The sequence below is a fragment of the Erinaceus europaeus genome, chromosome 14 (assembly GCF_950295315.1).
Source record: "Erinaceus europaeus chromosome 14, mEriEur2.1, whole genome shotgun sequence".
Lineage (NCBI taxonomy): Eukaryota > Metazoa > Chordata > Mammalia > Eulipotyphla > Erinaceidae > Erinaceus > Erinaceus europaeus.
In genome coordinates, this window is record NC_080175.1 from 17382562 (window position 1) to 17400223 (window position 17662).

At 35.5% G+C, this 17662-nt stretch overlaps 1 protein-coding gene across 5 annotated transcripts in view; it reads right to left on the bottom strand.

Moving 5' to 3' along the window:
* Positions 1–1028: 1028 nt before the first annotated feature.
* Positions 1029–17662, bottom strand: part of PDCD4 (programmed cell death 4) — a 29450-nt gene continuing 12816 nt past the window's right edge. For 3 of the 5 annotated variants that reach the window (XM_060171342.1, XM_060171344.1, XM_060171343.1), the window contains exons 5-13: positions 15449–15562; positions 11117–11338; positions 10768–10865; positions 9516–9630; positions 5464–5571; positions 5129–5239; positions 3776–3915; positions 2142–2205; positions 1029–1740 (exon numbers count right to left, since the gene is read on the bottom strand). In XM_060171342.1, coding sequence (XP_060027325.1) covers positions 1717–1740; positions 2142–2205; positions 3776–3915; positions 5129–5239; positions 5464–5571; positions 9516–9630; positions 10768–10865; positions 11117–11338; positions 15449–15562 — 996 coding nt within the window. In that variant the 3' untranslated portion in view covers positions 1029–1716. The remainder of the gene's footprint in view (positions 1741–2141; positions 2206–3775; positions 3916–5128; positions 5240–5463; positions 5572–9515; positions 9631–10767; positions 10866–11116; positions 11339–15448; positions 15563–17662) is intronic. The other 2 variants (XM_016191404.2, XM_007530240.2) reach the window with 1 other exon arrangement.

Consider the following 17662-nt stretch of genomic DNA (forward strand, 5'->3'; position numbering starts at 1 on the left):
CTGAGTCACAGGCTCGGCAAAGTAAGCATGCTTGTCCCAATGAGCTGTTTTTCTGGCCCTAAAACTACTTTTATGAACTTAAATACATCATGTCATATTTAAGGCTATCCTATCCAATCAGTCCTAGCATTGATAACAAAACTCTTACAATAACCAAATGTGGTTAAGAAACCTTCACCTGGGAGTCGGGCGGTATACAGCAGGTCAAGCGCACGTGGCGCAAAGCGCAAGGACCGGCATAAGGATCCCGATTTGAGCCCCAGGCTCCCCACCTGCAGGGGAGTGGCTTCCCAGGCGATGAAGCAAGTCTGCAGGTGTCTCTCTTTCTCTCCCCCCTGTCCTATCCAACAACAATGATGAAATCAATAATAATAATGATTACAACAGTAAAACAACAAGGGCAATGAAAAGGAATAAATAAACTTTCACCTGTCCAGTTCTCCTCGGAGCTATAATTATACTGATTTTTAAATTTTTTATTAGAGCACTGATTAGCTCTGGCTTATGGAGGTGCAGAAGATTAAGCCTGGGACTTTGGAGCTTCAGGCATGAACATATTCTGTATAACTATTAAGATATTTTCCCCCTGCCCAATTATGCCAATTTTTAGGAACATAAATTCCATGTCTGCCTATGTCATCCAGGTATTAAAACACACAACTAAAATCTCTGAAACCAGAAAACAGCATGGGCTTGAAAAAGCATATGTGGTAAATAAGGATATTAAATTTGGAGTACTCTAAAAAAAAAAAAAAAAAAGTACCTAAACCTAAGAATACCTTTATAAATTATTTGATTCTGGGTTATCTTACGCAGTCATTAATAGACAAATTATAGACCTTGAGGCCTTGCTGCAAAGGAGATTTAGAAATGTGAACATTCTTTAGCTAACTGATGTCTATTGGTAGCTACTATTATATTTACACAAGGTCAAATATGTTCCCTGGTATGATTTAAAACTTGCTGTGTAAAGTTTATTTAAAAGACAAAAAAAAAAAAAAAAAGACAAATACCCAACAAAGAATCAATACTGCTTCACGTGTTTTATTTTGTTATACATTCTTCTAGAACCGGGTTCACTTTTCCAGTTTTGTAGAAAAATAGATGTTCCAGCCACCATTTACTTAACTGTCTAGTCTTTAAGACCAATCAATGTTTCCTGGACAGATGAATTAAGTCTCAAGACTAACTCATTTTCTTAAGATTCTTTAAGACAAAGAAATATATATATATATTTTTCTTACTCCCAAAGCACAGTATTTCAACAGCAGCAGCCAACATGGGGTTTTAGCAGCTTAACTTTACCCCCTAAATAAAGCTTTGTATCAACCAGTGATTTTACTACAAAAACACTGTCCTTGAAAGAAAGGAGTGGCAGTCAGACATCAATGCAAAACTTGGAATGATTACATCAGAAACATGGCACTTACAAAAAAAGGTAGCTTGTGAGACTATTCCACTTAAAAAGTGGTTACTTTTCTGTCCCTCCTTTATACCCTCAAAAAAAAAAAAACTAAAAAAAAAAACATTTGCTTTAAAAATTCCCCTTAAATGTGTTTATAAAATTTCAGAAATGCCTTGTACCCAAAACAAGTGCATAAAAAAACTGTGCTGATAACTCTTACAATTCAGACATATATGTAATTTTATAACATCTAAGACTGCAAGAGTTCTTATATTCAGTAGCTCTCTGGTTTTAGACGACCTCCATCTCCTTCACTCACAAAACGTTTTCTGCCCCTGTAACAAAAAAGAAGGCAAACATGAAAACACATAAAATTTTTAACTATAGTCACAAAAATTAATTGTTTGTCTAAATGGAGTTATGTGAAAATTAAAATATAATTATGGAAAACACTATTTCTACCATATTATAAACAATAAAAAGCTAAGCAGTATTATTTCAGATCATATAAACTACAGTTATGAATTCTATCAAAATATGTTTGTTTTTTTTTTAAATTTTCAGTTGTAGAAGTCATAATCTGAATATGAGATAACAAATACAATCCGATTCTGATCTATATGCCTTTTCGGGATTTCTCCTATTCAAATTCAGAATGCCTTGTTTGATAGAACCACACTCTACCTATGCATAGTAGTAGCAATCTACAGCAGTTAAGAGTGTGGGCATTACTAACCTTATTCTCTGACTTGAGACCAATATCCAAGGAACACACAAAATGTGCACTTCTCATAAGAAAACTAAAAGGAATGGGAGGGGAAGTCAAAGTTCTACTTCATATACAGAAAAATTAAGTATTTCCTCAAATAATACTTAAGAGTAAAGCCATAATGACTCTGGGTCCAAACTCTCAGAGGGGTAAAGAATAGGAAAGCTATCGAGAAGGGATGGGATACGGAGTTCTGGTGATGGGAACTGTGTGGAGTTGTAACCCCTCTTATTCTATGGTTTTGTCAGTGTTTCCTTTTTATAAATAAATAAATAAATAAAAAGAGTAAAGCCATGACAGACAATCAGTTAAAAGTTTTGAGTAGAGATGGAAACACTGCCAATGCCAATATGCTTTGTACTATGATGGTGGGAAACAAAGCAGTAAGTATCAAGAAGGCTTGCTCAAGTTGAGAGTTTTACTGATGCACAATACCACATCAAAACAAAGAAGCTGTCATCACCAAATCTGCCTTATCAAAGTCATTAATCTCCATCTACCATAAATTTCTTTTCCTTCTTTCTTAATGATTCCTAAGGATATTCTTTTTTAAAATTTATTGATTGGATAGAGACAGTCAGAAATCGAAAAGGAAGGGAGGGATAGAGATGGTGAGAGACAGAGAGACACCTGCAGCACTGCTTCACCACTTGTGAAGCTTACCCCCTGCAGGTGGGGACTGGGGGCTCAAACCCAGGTCCTTGTGCATTGTAACATGTGTGCTCAACCAGGTGTGTCACCACCCAGCTCCTCTAAGGATATTCTAAGAAAATATTTCTTTAGGCTTACTTCTCAAAGTATTTAAGCTTAATAAAACTTGAATAAAGCATGCCAAGTTAAGAAATGTTTTCAGATGTTTCCAAAAAATAATGTATGTAAAATAGGCTCCCACAAATTTAGCTACTTTTAGACCTATGTGATAAGCTTTATTTAAAAAACAAAAAGCAGAAAAGAGGCCAGGTAGTAGCACACAGCACATGAGAACTCGGGTTCAAGCTTGCAGGAGAGAAGCTTCGCAAGTGGTGCAACAGCACTTCCCTATCTCCCCCATCCCTCTCCATTTCTCTGACTCTATCCAAAATAAATAAAAACAAGTCAACTCCTGAAGAGTTAAATTCTACTGGCACAAATGTATTCTCTCTAAAAAACCAAAACAAAAAAACTCACAATTTCTAGAGAGGTAAGATCCAGGTAGCCCTAATTCTACCAGGGAGCAAAAGAAACCTTTCTGAATCAGTCACTCTTAGAAGTGAGTAAAATAAATTCATTCGGTGTTTACTATATGCTACATTACAAAAATTGCATTATATCTGCCTCAGCCTCCAATTTTCTCACCTTAAGAATGAGTGTCTACTCTGAAATAAGAGAGTCTGGTACACACACCCTTCCAGGGTATCAGGACTCCAGGAGGTTTTCCTGTACAGATTTTATAGGGGTCAAAATAAGCTTTACCTTGTCTCTCCATAAACTCAAAATATATTTTGCTTGAATGAATTTTGGAAAAATACTAACTTTTTTTCTGACAGATATACAAGATAGAAAATTTAGCTGAGCATTCCCAAAAACCTAGGTCAGTATTTTATGTTTAAAAAGTAAATTACCTTGAAGGACAAAGATCTCTAAGTTGTTTGGAAATAATTCCAGCCTGAAAACATTCTTCTACAAATCGCTCAAGCACAGAGTATGAATGTGGAACATCCAGATTAATGTCGGGAATTTCATTGTAAATTCTTTCGTAACCCTTAAACAATAAAATATACAGAATTATAAGCCCATTTAAATGCATAATTCCATCATGTCATTAAGGTATATTTAAGGTCAAAGCTGATTGTAGAATGAAGTCAGGTCTGAACAGATAATAGGTAGGTACATGTGGTATAGTATGTTTTCTTTATAACTGTTCTCTCAAAGCATTAGATTGGCAAACACATTTTTCCCCATCTACACCATATACACTTACTTTAAAAAAGCATGTAAAGCACTCACTAATATTTTTTTAAATGAATACAAATTTAAATAGCAATAAATTAAGTATAGTTGTTGAAAGTTCACATTTCTAGAGCTAAAACAGATTATATCTTAGAATCTGTGAGCACAAACATATAACCTTTTAAAAATGTCTATGTTGAGGCTAGGTGGTAGCACACCTGGTTGAGAGCACTTGATACAGTGTGCAAGGACCTGGGTTCAAGGCCCTGGTCCCCACCTGTAGGGGGAAAGCAAGCTTTGTGAGTGATGAAAGAGGGCATCAGGTGTCTTTCTGTCTCCCTATCTCCCCATTTCCTCTGGATTTCTGGCTATCTCTAGCCAATAAAGAAAGACGATAATAAAATTTTGATGTATATTAAAAAATTAATACCTCAATTTTCCTAAGAAATAGCTAAGAACTTCAAATATAAGCACTATCATTTTTTTAAAGAATTTATTTATTTATTCATGAGAAAAGATAGGAATGAGAGAAAGAACCAGACATCCCTCTGGTACATGTGTTGCCGGGGACTGAACTCAGGAACTCATGGTTGAGAATCCAGTGCTTTATCCACTGTGCCACATCCCAGACAAGTACTACCATTTTTTAAATGCAATATACATACTATTACTACAATACACCTTAAATTCATCAACAATTTGTTTTTATTTTATTTTTGCTGCCAAGGCTTCACCAAGTCTCCCTGCCTGCACAATTCTACCCTGCCTTAGTCTTCTTGCCTCAAGCAGTGGGTGACAGACAAAGAGGGAGAGAGCAGAGGAGTGAGATTACAGCATTATTTCAGCACTCAAGAAGCTTCCCCCACTAGATGGTGCTCCCATGTGGTATATGGTGCTCAAACCCAGGTATTTGACATGACAGTGTAGGTACTCTCCCAGGTGAACTCTCAGCCCATATCTAATTTATTTAATCATTCAATTGTAGGGTTAAACTTAACAGCTGTTCAAAATAATAATGTACTTACTCTTTTCATTTGGTCTAGAGTAATGGTTGAAGATTTCCAAAGAGATTTTAATAAATCCAAAATCATCTTAAATGTATTTTCTCCAGTTGACTCCAAGACCAATACTATGGCCTAAAAAAAAAAAAAAAAAATCAGTGAAAAGTGAATTTTAGGTTATTGCTTTTAGATAAAAAGCTTTGCTAAAACATATCATACTCTTTATGTAATGCATACTTATAGTCATAAAAACAATTTTTTAAATAAGAAAAATGTTATTTATTTTTAAAAAGCATTAAATCACTATGTGCAAAGAAGGATATTTAGTAATTCTCTATAGAATATCAAAGTAACCTTACTTCATATACAAGTTCATGGTGAAAATGAGGTACTTCCAGCTCCTTAAGACAATGTTCAGCTTCAGATATGTCTCCAGAGAGTAAATACTCCTTCAGCAGCATATCAATCTATTGGATTTAAAAATTGAGATGCATTACAATTTCTGATAAAAATTACTCTATGCCTAAAGGATTTACTCACTCTCATCCCAATGTATTCCATGACAAAATTAGAAGTCAAAAACAGCTATCTAAGAACATACAGGCCTGATATGTCACTGTCTTTAACACTTTGTCATTAAAAAGAAAATATACAACTCTTAAGTGGTTGATAATTCAGTGAAGAAAATTCAGTGCTCCACAGTACCTTAATAACCAGTGAGATAATCACTGAAATTTTATTAGATTTTTAGATGTATTTGGTTTGAATTATAACCATGCTTTTGTATGCCCTATGGGATCTTAAATACCACTAGAGGGCACTAGCTTAAAGTCTTGAATTGTTAAAGTGGAGCACTCACTTCTATAGAACATAATGGCTTCGTATATCTCTTGTATAGAATATTCCATTTTTTTATAACTTCTCAAGGATATAAAGATAACCTTAATATTGCAGTGGAAGTCAAAATAGAAGATGATAATAGGGCTTTACTATACAGGTCAAGAGTTCCATATAGGGAGGAGAAAAAAAGAAAAAGAGTTCCATACAGTTTCTCTTCTCTAAGGATTTGAAACCCATTATCTAAAACTTTCATCTAATTTAGTTTCCGGCAATGGAGCCAAGTCTGGACTTCCTGTTCAAATCTGTACAGCTATGTTTCTGAGAAGCAGGGGAAAGTTTTTTTTAATGACAAATGTTCTTCCCTATATATTGTGTTGAAATAGCCTTTACACTTCCTAGGCTTTCAATGAATATAGGTGGATAATCTATATATTTATCTGAAAGAACCAGAGGATCACTCTGACACGAGATGCCAGGGATTGAACTCAAGACCTCATGCTTGAGAGGCTGATACTTTATCACTTTACCTAGCTCCTGAGCCCTGAATAATATTTTAAGTATTTTCTATTCCAACAACAGTGTATTTTCATAAAAAGTTATATGGGTTTCAAATCCTTACAGAGAAGAGAAACTGTATAGAACTCTTTTTTTTTTCCCCCTCCCTATATGGAACTCTTGACCTGTACAGTAAAGCTCTATTATCATCTTGTATTTTGACTTCCACTGCAATATTAAGGTTATCCTTATATCCTACAGAAGTTAAAAAATGGATTCAATCAATAGAATACATCCTGATGAATAATTCCTATTATTTAGAAAAGTAAACATTTAAACCACAGTATTTGAAATATTTGACTTTAAAATTTAAAGTTAATACATTTATTATGATTTTTTTTAAACCAGAGAACTGTTCAGCTCTGGCTTATGATGGTGCAGAGGACTGAACCTTGGACTTTGGAGCCTCAGACGTGAAGAGTCTGTTTGCATAACCGTTATGCTATCTACCCTCTGGCCTATATTGTGTAATGTTTTCTAACCTTGCTGCACAATTTAAAACCCTGAAAAATGCAATTCTAAGAGGTTATGTAGTAGATGGAGCACTGGACTCTCAAGCATGAGGTTCCAAAATCAATTACTGGAATCTTATATGCTAGAATGATACTCTGGGTCCCTTCTCTCTCTCAATAAATAAGATTAATTAATTCATTAAAAATAATTAATGGTGAGGCCAGGTGGTGGCACACTCAACTGTACACACACGTTATGTGCAAGGACTGGGTTCAAGCACTTAGTCCCTACCTATAGTGGAGGAAGTTTCACAAACAGTGAATAGTGCTGCAGGTATCTTTCTCTCTTCTTTTACCTCTCCCTCCCCCTCTTCTCTGTTCAAAGAAGAAAGGGGGTGGGGTGAAAGGGAGGAGAGGAAAGAGAGGAATGGGAAGGGAGAGGGAGGGGGAGAGAGAAGGGAGAGAGAGAAGAAAAAATGGCTACCAGGCGCAGAGGCTTTGTTGTAGGAGTACCAAGCCCCAGGGATAACCCCGCAGTGAATCCATAAGAAATGTACTCCATTGTTGCCAAGTACTTTTCCTTTTTTTTATTTGTGATTTTAAGAGCATATAGTTCTATACCACACCCAGCACCAAAGTTGTGTTCCCACCCTTCCACCTCCCAAAAATAACCACCATAGTTCACAAACTGCTAGCAATTTTTAAAATAAATTTAAGATATGTATTTACATTTCTGCAAGTACGCCTTGGCCAACATATTCTTCCAAGTAGAAAAGTAAATGAGTATTCAAATAATCAAACTCAAATTCCTATCTTGGTGATTTTTATATTTATCTGAGCAATTTTTGAGAGGTAATTTACATACTAGGACAAGGACCGACTTAAGGAGCCGGGTTCGAGCCCCTGGCTCCCCACCTTGAGGGGTGCTGCCTCATAGCGGAGGGTCGCTTTCCAAGCAGTGAAGCAGGTCTGCAGGTATCTATCTTTCTCTCCCTCTCCATCTTCCCCTCCTCTCTCAATTTCTCTCTGTCCCATCCAACAACACCAACAGCAATGGCAATAATAACAACAACAACAATAAGGGCAACAAAAATGGGAAAAATGGCCTCCATAAGCAGTGGGTTCATAGTACAGGCACTGAGCCCCAGAGATAACCCTGGAGGCAAAAAGAAAAAAAAAAAAACAGGTATGGCTATTTCTCAAAATATTTACTTTAAAGAATATTAACTCATCTGGGAGTAGAGTAGATATAATAATTTTACTTATTTTCCAATCTAGATGTCTTGTTTTTTCTTCTTGCCTAACTTCCATGTTTATAGCCCAAATTTTCTGATAATTTTTTAAAAAACAGACATCCCAATCATGATATTATATACAATTCATCTATCTTAACATATAAAATTTTGCAAAGATCATGAAAACTCTATAAATATATTTATTCTAAATATAAAGCTCCTTAACTAATAGTATATATATACTATTAAAAGATTAAATATCAAAATTTTAACTACATGAGTATTACATTATACTCAAAAATGAAAAACTCGTGAAGTTTTCTTTTATTTTTTTAAATATTTTACTTGTTTATAAATGAGAAACATAGGAGGAGAGAGAAAGAGCCAGACATCACTCTGGTACATATACAGTCGGGTATTGAACTCAGGACCTCATGCTTGAGAGTCCGATGCTTTATCTACTGCGCCACCTCCCGGACTACTAAGTCTTCTTTTATATATGCCAATAAGGAGATTTAATTTTTGTTTGTTTGTTACATAACATCACTACACTGCTGGTGGAAAAATAACACAGAATAAATCAGGGGCCAGGGAGAACAGTAGTCAGTAACTCACCAGACTTGCATGCCTAAGGCCCCAAAGGTCCCAGGTTCAATCCCCAGGAATTTTGTAACTCACAGCTGACCAGTACTCTGTTCTCTCACTTAAAATAAATCTCTTTAAAAAAATAAATCAGGAATTTTAATGAAATAAAATCATCTTTCTTTTAAATTATGTACCACAGAGTGAATGTTACAAAAACCTGCTACTCTGAACTAATTCAAAATATTATAAGTACAAGTAGCTTCAAAATAGTCTTATTTCAACAATATTTAAAATTTCTAAATACTAGGGTGGTGAAAATGGTTAATGGTTATGCAAAGAGACATTCATGCCTAAGGCCCCAACATCCCAGATTCAGTTCCCTAAAAAATTTAATAAATAAATAAATAAATAGTAAAAAATACAAAACTTTTAAATAGTAATTTAAGAAAATCACCTTAGATATTTGAGTTTCATATACAATCTCCTTATAATGAATTACTCATAAAAGCCATTTTAAGTCAATGTAGTTTCATTTTTAAGTTGAGGAAGCCATAAAAACGTAATCACTTATTTAATAACATTACATGGTTTATAACAAAAAGCTATAAAGCCAAATATAAAAGAATTATTCAATTTTCCATTTGAAACTATTAGACTAAAATGTTTTGTGCACAAAAATACCACCTAAAGTTCACGATTTCCTACAAGAACACAAATAAATGAGAAATAATTCCCAGTAATTACCTCCTTAACAAGGTGATTAACAGACTGTTGCCCACCTCCAGAGCCCCACACACTATCTTTGCGTTTTCTACCTTTAGACATACTTAGGAGCACAGTAGCTTTGTCCAATGCAGCTCTGCAAAAGAATTACAAAATTATACACATAGAATAATTATGACATCTGGACTTGCTGTAAGTTGATCAAACACTGAATACAGCTGAAATTACATATCTATAATAAAAGCATTCACAAATGCAAAAATAGCCCAAAGTTAGTAGTATTTTTCAGAATAAAAGAAGCAAAAATGTTGCTTCTCATGTTGTTATCTTTATGCTCTATCATTTTTATTTTCAGTCAACAGAACTCTAATCTAAATACAAAACAACTGGCCTACACTAAGTAAACAGGAAAAGAGCATTTCATGTATAACTTTTAGACAGACCCTTTCCTTCCCACCAGGAGGTCCATTCTTCCATCACCTAATGTAGTCCTAGAAAATAAAGTTAACATCTGGCGCAAAGCACAAGGACTGGCATAAGGATCCCTGTTTGAGCCACAGAACTCCCCACCTGCAGGGAGTCACTTCACAAGCGGTGAAGCAGGTCTGCAGGTGTCTATCTCTCCCCGTCTTCCCGTCCTCTCTCCATTTCTCTCTGTCCTATCCAACAATGACAACAATAATAACTACAAGAAAACAATAAGGACAACAAAAACAGAATAAATAAATATTTTTTAAAATAATAAAGTTAATATCTACAACTGAGAAAAAGTAGCTTCTAGAAAATTTTGGGTAAAGCTTGGAAATTGGACCTGGGAACTTGGTGCCTCAGGCATTAGTCTTTTTTTGAATAACCATTATGCTGCCTCCCCAGGGTCTGACTGTGGTTTTTATAGTAGACAATATAAAATTCTGACTGGAGCACTTTTGTTAATGCTGTCCATCTTATTAGAATAGTAAATAATCAAAGAACTGTAAAAACTGAAGGGATCTTAAGAAACATCCTACAGTCCAGTTCTTTCCATTTTATAAATGAGAACATTGAGGCCCAGGGGAAAATAGCCTGACATGAAGGCAACTAATAATTTAGCTAAAACCCAGGACTTCCATATTACTCTATAGTCCTCTTCCTGTTATATTATGCCAACAATTTCTCAGTTTTAACAGTGAATACAAATGACAAATAGATGCCCGCAACATCTGATTAGTATCATTTCAAAAGAGTCCTCTAGAATTTTCCCATTTGAAATTATAAATAAAATTAATATACTTACCTAGCCTGCACACAATCTACAGTTCCTTTGTAACTATCAATATAGGTATTACATAAAATTCCATCTCCAACAGCTCTAGCAATAAACTGGCCCACCAACTATAATAAGAAAAAGAAAAGTTTGATATGAATTTTTTTGATATGAATTATAGTATACTGAAAACTGTACTTTAAAAAAAAAAAAAGAAAACCTAGAGGAAAATAACACTAAAATACTAGCTATTTTTGTGGATTAGAAAATAAGGATAATTCTTCTCTTTCATCTAGTAAAATACCCTAGGAATAAGTATTGTTTCTATAGTTGGAAATATATTTCAGGAAGAGAATGAACAAAGAGACGAGTCACAAACCTGTGGTGCCCTAGGAGTATCCAATGCTAATTCAGGTAGGTCTTTCAACAACTTATCAAATGATTTTTCCACATCATTTGTGCTCATTACTGTTCCACAAAGGTCAGAAAGAAGTTTAGATGTCATTTCTCTATGACTAGCCTTTCCCTCCAATGCCAAGGACACTGCTAGTACTGGTACGCCACTTTTCATTTCACCAAGGTTTAAATCTCTCAGCATTTCCTGTAAGAAAACAAAATAATAATAAGTAACTGTCTATAGTTCAATAATATTTTATTTTTTAAATATTTCCCATTTTCTACCTTTGGAACTAATCAGAGAAGTAGGCATTTTTTGTGACTAAATACATTTTTCTCATAAATTAAATATTGATCAACTCTGTCAAGCTTTTTAACTAAACACGAAACTAAAAAATGTGTACTAAACTACACACTGATCTTGAGGGTTAACTAACCCTCTGTCTAATTCTATTACTCGGACTAGTTTATAAGCATTGGTAAAGAGATTCAATGTACATAGTAATGAGTTGTTCAACCTAATTTTTTTTTAATTTTTAAACCAGAGCACTGCTCAGCTCCAGCTTATGGTGGGGCTGGGGACTGAACCTGGGACTTTGGTGCCTCAGGCATGAGAGTCTCTTTGCATAACCATTATACTATCTCCCCAGCCCTCAACCTCCATTTTTTCAAATTTTTCTTCACACAGAATTTTACTTTATACTCTCATGTAATGTTTAAAATGACATTTTAAATATTCATTTTTAGTGGGGTACCACTGTAAATGCTAGATTCCAATGCTAGAATTAAAATTTCCCCACTAAAAGTATAATAGCAGTAGCTGATACCTAATGGCCAATTATAACAAGTCAGATGTTATAATCACTTTGTTTTATATTAATACTCAAAATAACCCTGTAAGCTAGTATTAACATAATATTCATCACATCAAATGTAGAAAAAAAAAATTGTTGACTAAGGAGACAAAGCTGGAATGGCCAAGCTAGAAGCATTAACATAGAAAATATATCCCTAGAAGCTAAATCCTAACTCAGTTCTTACAGCATCCTTTTTTGTTTGTTTGTTTGTTTTGTTTTGCCTCCAGGGTTATTGCTGGGACTCAGCACCTGCACCATTTTGTTTCCCTTGTTATTGTTGCCATAGTTGTTGTTGTATAGAACAGAGATATTGTTGTTGTATAGAATAGAGAGAAATCCAGAGAGGAGAGAAGACAAGAGAGGGGGAGAGAAAGATATAGACACTTGCAGACCTGCTTCACCACTTGTGAAAGGACCCCCCTGCAGGTGGGGAGGGTAGACCCGGGATCCTTATGCCAGACATTGCTCTTCAGGCCATGTGTGCTTAGCCCACTGCACTACCACCCGGCACCCTAATGTAAGGTATTTTTAAATTTATTTGTAATGGCTTACAAGATCCTAAAATTACAAATGAATAGTTCCACACTCCACCCACAGTTCTGTACCCAAACATACACTTCTCCCCACCCCAGGACCACAACCATAGTTTTCACTAAGTTTAGCAACTACTATTTTTTCATTTTAACAAGTTCATGTGTCTCAGCACTTTATACTGCAGATATGAATGAAGCCATCCAGAGCAATGCAGGTCATTTGGTGATGGATATAAGCCACAGCAACAAGACAACTTGAATACGAACACCAAACTAAAGAACCCCAAGGCACTACACATTATAAATACAAGAAAAAAACAAAGAATTATGTAGAAATGATAAAAAAAAAACTACAGAACACCAAACTAAAGAACCCCAAGGCACTACACATTATAAATATAAGAAAAAACAAAGAATTATGTAGAAATGATAAAAAAAATACTACAGAAAAATTACATCATTTAACAAGACAAAGACTATAAAAGCAACCTCTTCTTAACTGAAAAATTTCTGAACATGGTGTACTCTATTAAGAGCAGGCCAGAACTATTTTCACAACCATGTAACTGGTGTCTCTTCCTAGTCCATTTCATCTTACAAGATTGTGCTTGAACATCTAATTGCTTTAAAGATGAGACTTCTGGAGTTGCAGATGCTGCTCAATGGTAGATGATATGGTTCACATGTACGAGGTTCTAGGTTTGATCCCCGGCATACACACCCACATGCACACCAAAAAGGGAGTACAACCATGATACTTAACTACCTTCCTGGATTTCTGGAAGATTATTCCTGAGATAGCTCAGAATAATCTCTTCTGTTACTCTCTATTTTATGTTTCCACTATACTCTGCACACTGTACTACAACACAGAGTTGATTCCTGTGCTAGATAGATAAAAAGATCTTATCAGTGCATCCATATCACTCAAAATATTCCTCTAAACATGTTTCATATTGTAAATTGAAAATTCCCTTTTTAAAAATATGTTTGTTTAGTTTTGATAAAGACACAAAGAAATTATGACTTAGGAGGAGATGAGAAGGCAGGAGGGAGAGAGACATATGTAGCACTGTTTAACCACTTCCAAAGTTTCCCTACTGCAGATTAGGTAGGGCCAGGGGCTTAAACCTGGGTCCCTGAGCACTGCACTGTGTATACTCTACCAGACGGACTACTACATGGCCCCCCAAGATTCATTTTTTTATTACTTATTTAAATGAGCTTCAAAAAGAAAAGAAAGGATCTAGTAATACAAATTCAACCACATGTTATGCACTGAGTATCTGATATTCAATTCCTACAAATCCAAAGTTATCAAACCTCATGGAAACAGATAAACCAAGAAAATGCTATCTCAATTAAAAGAACTGAAACTATAAAAGTTTCAATTATAAGAGTTTCAATTTAGTACAGTGACTAGAGCTTTGGACTTAAAAGCATGAGGTCCTAGAGGGCCAGACAGTGTCATGCCCTACTGAACACACGTTACCATGCTCAAGGACCCTGGTTCAAGTCCCTGGTCCCCACTGTAGGTGGGGAAGCTTCACAAGCAGTGAAGCAAAGTGCTATAGGTGACTGTTTCTATATAGCTACTTATGTACCTATCCCTCCCTCCCTCCCCTTTAAATTTGTTTTATTAAAGAAAAAAAAGGTTGGGCAGTGGCACACCCAGCTGAGTGCACACTGTCAAATGCAAGGACCTGGGTTTATACCCCCAGCCCCCAAGTGGTTTCTAGTTTCTAGTTTCACCTTTCACAAGTGGTGAAACTAGAGTGCAGGTCTATTTATCTCCCCTCCCCCTCTCAATTCTTCTCTTTATCAAATAAATCTAGAAAGAAGGAAGGAAAGAAAGAAAGAAAGAAAGAAAGGAAGAAAGAAAGAAAGAAAATGGAAGGAAGGAAGGAAGGAAGAAAGAAAATGGAAGGAAGAGAAAGAAAGGAAAAGAGAAAAAATAAAAGGAGGGAAAGTAAAGTAAGAAGAGAGAAAGGGTGGGAGAGAGGGAGAAAAGAAGGAAGAAAATGAAAAGGGGGGAGGGAATAATGAAGGAAGGAAGGAGTGGCCAACAGGAGCAGATGATTCATGTAGGCATGAGCCCCAGCAACAACCCTGATCCCCCCCACACACACCCCAAAAAAGTCCTGAGTTTAATTGCTAGCATCACATGTGCCAAAATAGTAATATGGTTTACTCTCTCGTTAACAAATAAATTATTTTAAATCTGTTCTCTTAGTTTCTATACACATTCTGTCAAATATTTTTATCTACTTTTTGAACAGTGTATAAATTTTATCCTAGTCCCCAAAATTGACGTGTGTGTCAAAAAAAAAAAAAAAAAGAAACTAGCTGTCATTCTTAACTGAATTCCCTAAAGGTTCACAAATGACATGAAATTGTTAAAACTATAAACTATCAACCATAAAATATATAACATGTAATTTCACCATAGGCCCAGGTAATTTTTTTTATATTTATTTATTCCCTTTTGTTGCCCTTTTTGTTTTACTGTTGTAGTTATTGCTGAATAGGACAGACAGAAATGGAGAGAGGAGGGGAAAACAGGGGGGGAAAGACAGACACCTACAGACCTGCTTTACCACCTGTGAAGTGACTCCCTTGCAGGTGGGGAGCCAGAGGCTCGAACCAGGATCCTTACACCGCTCCTTGAGCTTTGCGCCACATAAACTTAACCTGCTGCACTACCGCCTGACTCCCAGGTCCAGGTAATTTTAAGAACTACTCCAACAGTTAAGAATAACTGGTCTAAATAAAAATTCTTTCTTAATTAGAAATTTACTTATGCAGTAAAAATGCTAATACCTACTTTGTGAGCTAAAATCACTCCAGATAAAAGTTTTGTTTTTAACAATATTTTGTGTTTTCTCTCCTACTATAAATAAATTGTACTTGTAATTCTAAACCTACCGCAACTTCATTAGTATCTCCATGCTCAAAATATTCCTGTATGATTGGTGTTAAAGTCTTCTCAAATGCCCTTTCATCCAAAGGCAAAACTACAGTTTCATAAACACAGTTCTCCTGGGAAATAAAAGAAGATGAATAGTCATAAATTAATAAACAAATATTCAGAAAAATTTGGAATAGTATAGTCCTACTATTTAGCAATCTCCACTAGGGTAAGATAAACATATACTATGTGCTCTTTATCATTTATATTATACGGAATCTATGACAGGTTTCTTTTATAAGATTTAAATAAGCCAATATACATATCAGAGTCATTAATATAGTAAATATATTAACTACTCCCAATCACACAAATACAGACATAAAAATGAACAAAGAAAATAAACAGAAGCCCTGATAATTTCCCATCTAAAAGTTCTTCACCATGTATTATCTTACTCAGAGACAATTTTTAGTAACCCAGACCACAAGGACAAACAAGGATGCAGGTAAGAAGACACGTAAGAAAAACAAAGGTACAGGATAAAACAAGATTTGCCATGAACTATCGGGTACTGAAGTTAATAAAGCTAGCAGATGATACCATCAGGCTCACTACATTATTATACTTTTTTTTAATCTTCAAATTTTTCCATTAAAAAGATAAATAGGGAGTTGGACAGTAATGTAGTGGGTTAAGCACATGTGGCCCAAAGCGCAAAGATTGGAGTAAGGACCCCGGTTCTAGCCCCTGGCTCCCCACTTGGTCACTTTACAGGCGGTGAAGCAGGTGTCTGTTTTTCTCTCATCTCTCTGTCTTCCCCTCCTCTCTCCATTTCTCTCTGTCCTATCCAACAAAGACGACATCAATAACAACAGCAACAATAAAATAAGGGCAACAAAAGGGAATATATATATATATATATATATATATATATATATATTTTTTTTTTTTTTTCCCCTCCAGGGTTATTGCTGGGCTCGGTGCCTGCACCATGAATCCACCGCTCCTGGAGGCCATTTTTCCCCCTTTTGTTGCCCTCGTTGTTGTAGCCTCGTTGTGGTTATTATTGCCATTGTTGATGTCATTCGTTGTTGGACAGGACAGAGAAATGGAGAAAGGAGGGGAAGACAGAGGGGGAGAGAAAGATCCTTATGGGATCCTTATGCCAGTCCTTGCGCCCTGCGCCACATGCACTTAACCCACTGCGCTACTGCCCGACCCCCCCAAATATATTTTTTAAAAAGATAAATATACATAAATTCACTATAGAATGTATTAATATTTACATTCTCAGCATTGTCCCTTGAAGATGCATTTTACAAAAATAAAACTTACCATACAAGTAAATGATCTTAATATTCATAATTTTTATGTCCCAAAGAGCATATATTCTTCTCAGTTATTATTACTATAAAAACTACACTGGGAGTCGGGCGGTGCAGCGGGTTAAGTTTAGGTGACACAAAGCACAAGGACCGGAGTAAGGATCCTGGTTCGAGCCCCAGCTCCCCACCTGCAGGGGAGTCGCTTCACAGGCAGTGAAGCAAGTCTGCAGGTGTCTGTCTTTCTCTCCCCCTCTCTATCTTCCCTTCCTCTCTCCATTACTCTCTGTCCTATCCAACAATAATTACATCAATAATAACTACAACAATAAAACAACAAGGGCAACAAAAGGGAATAAATAAATAAATAAAAAACTATACTGACAGAATTTATTTAAGCACAACAAACTTGATAGCTATTACTGGATAACTTTAGAAACCAAGGAAAAATTATGTGTACATTACTATCAGTTAATGTGATTTCATAATTCAAAATTAACCTAGTAGTTTGAAAGTACTGAATATACACATGGTTTTTAAATACATACTTATGTGTGTATAACATAGTACTATACATAAAAGCATATATAACTATATATGGTATTGTAAGTATGTAACATACAGAACATATGACTTGACATGTGTATAAGTATCCTACAAGCGTTAAGTTCAGAAAGTCCTCATTTTTAAAAATATTTATTTATTTTACCAGAGTACTGCTCAGCTCTGGTTTATGGTGATGTGAGGGCTTGAACCTGGAACTTTGGAGCATCAGGGATGAGAGTCTTTTTGCAATAGCCATTATGATATCCCCACAAATATTCCTTTAGTTATTAGTAAGTGGGGAGAGGAAGAAGGAAAGGGGGACAGAGGTGGAGAGGGGAGGAAAGAACACCAGAGTATCAC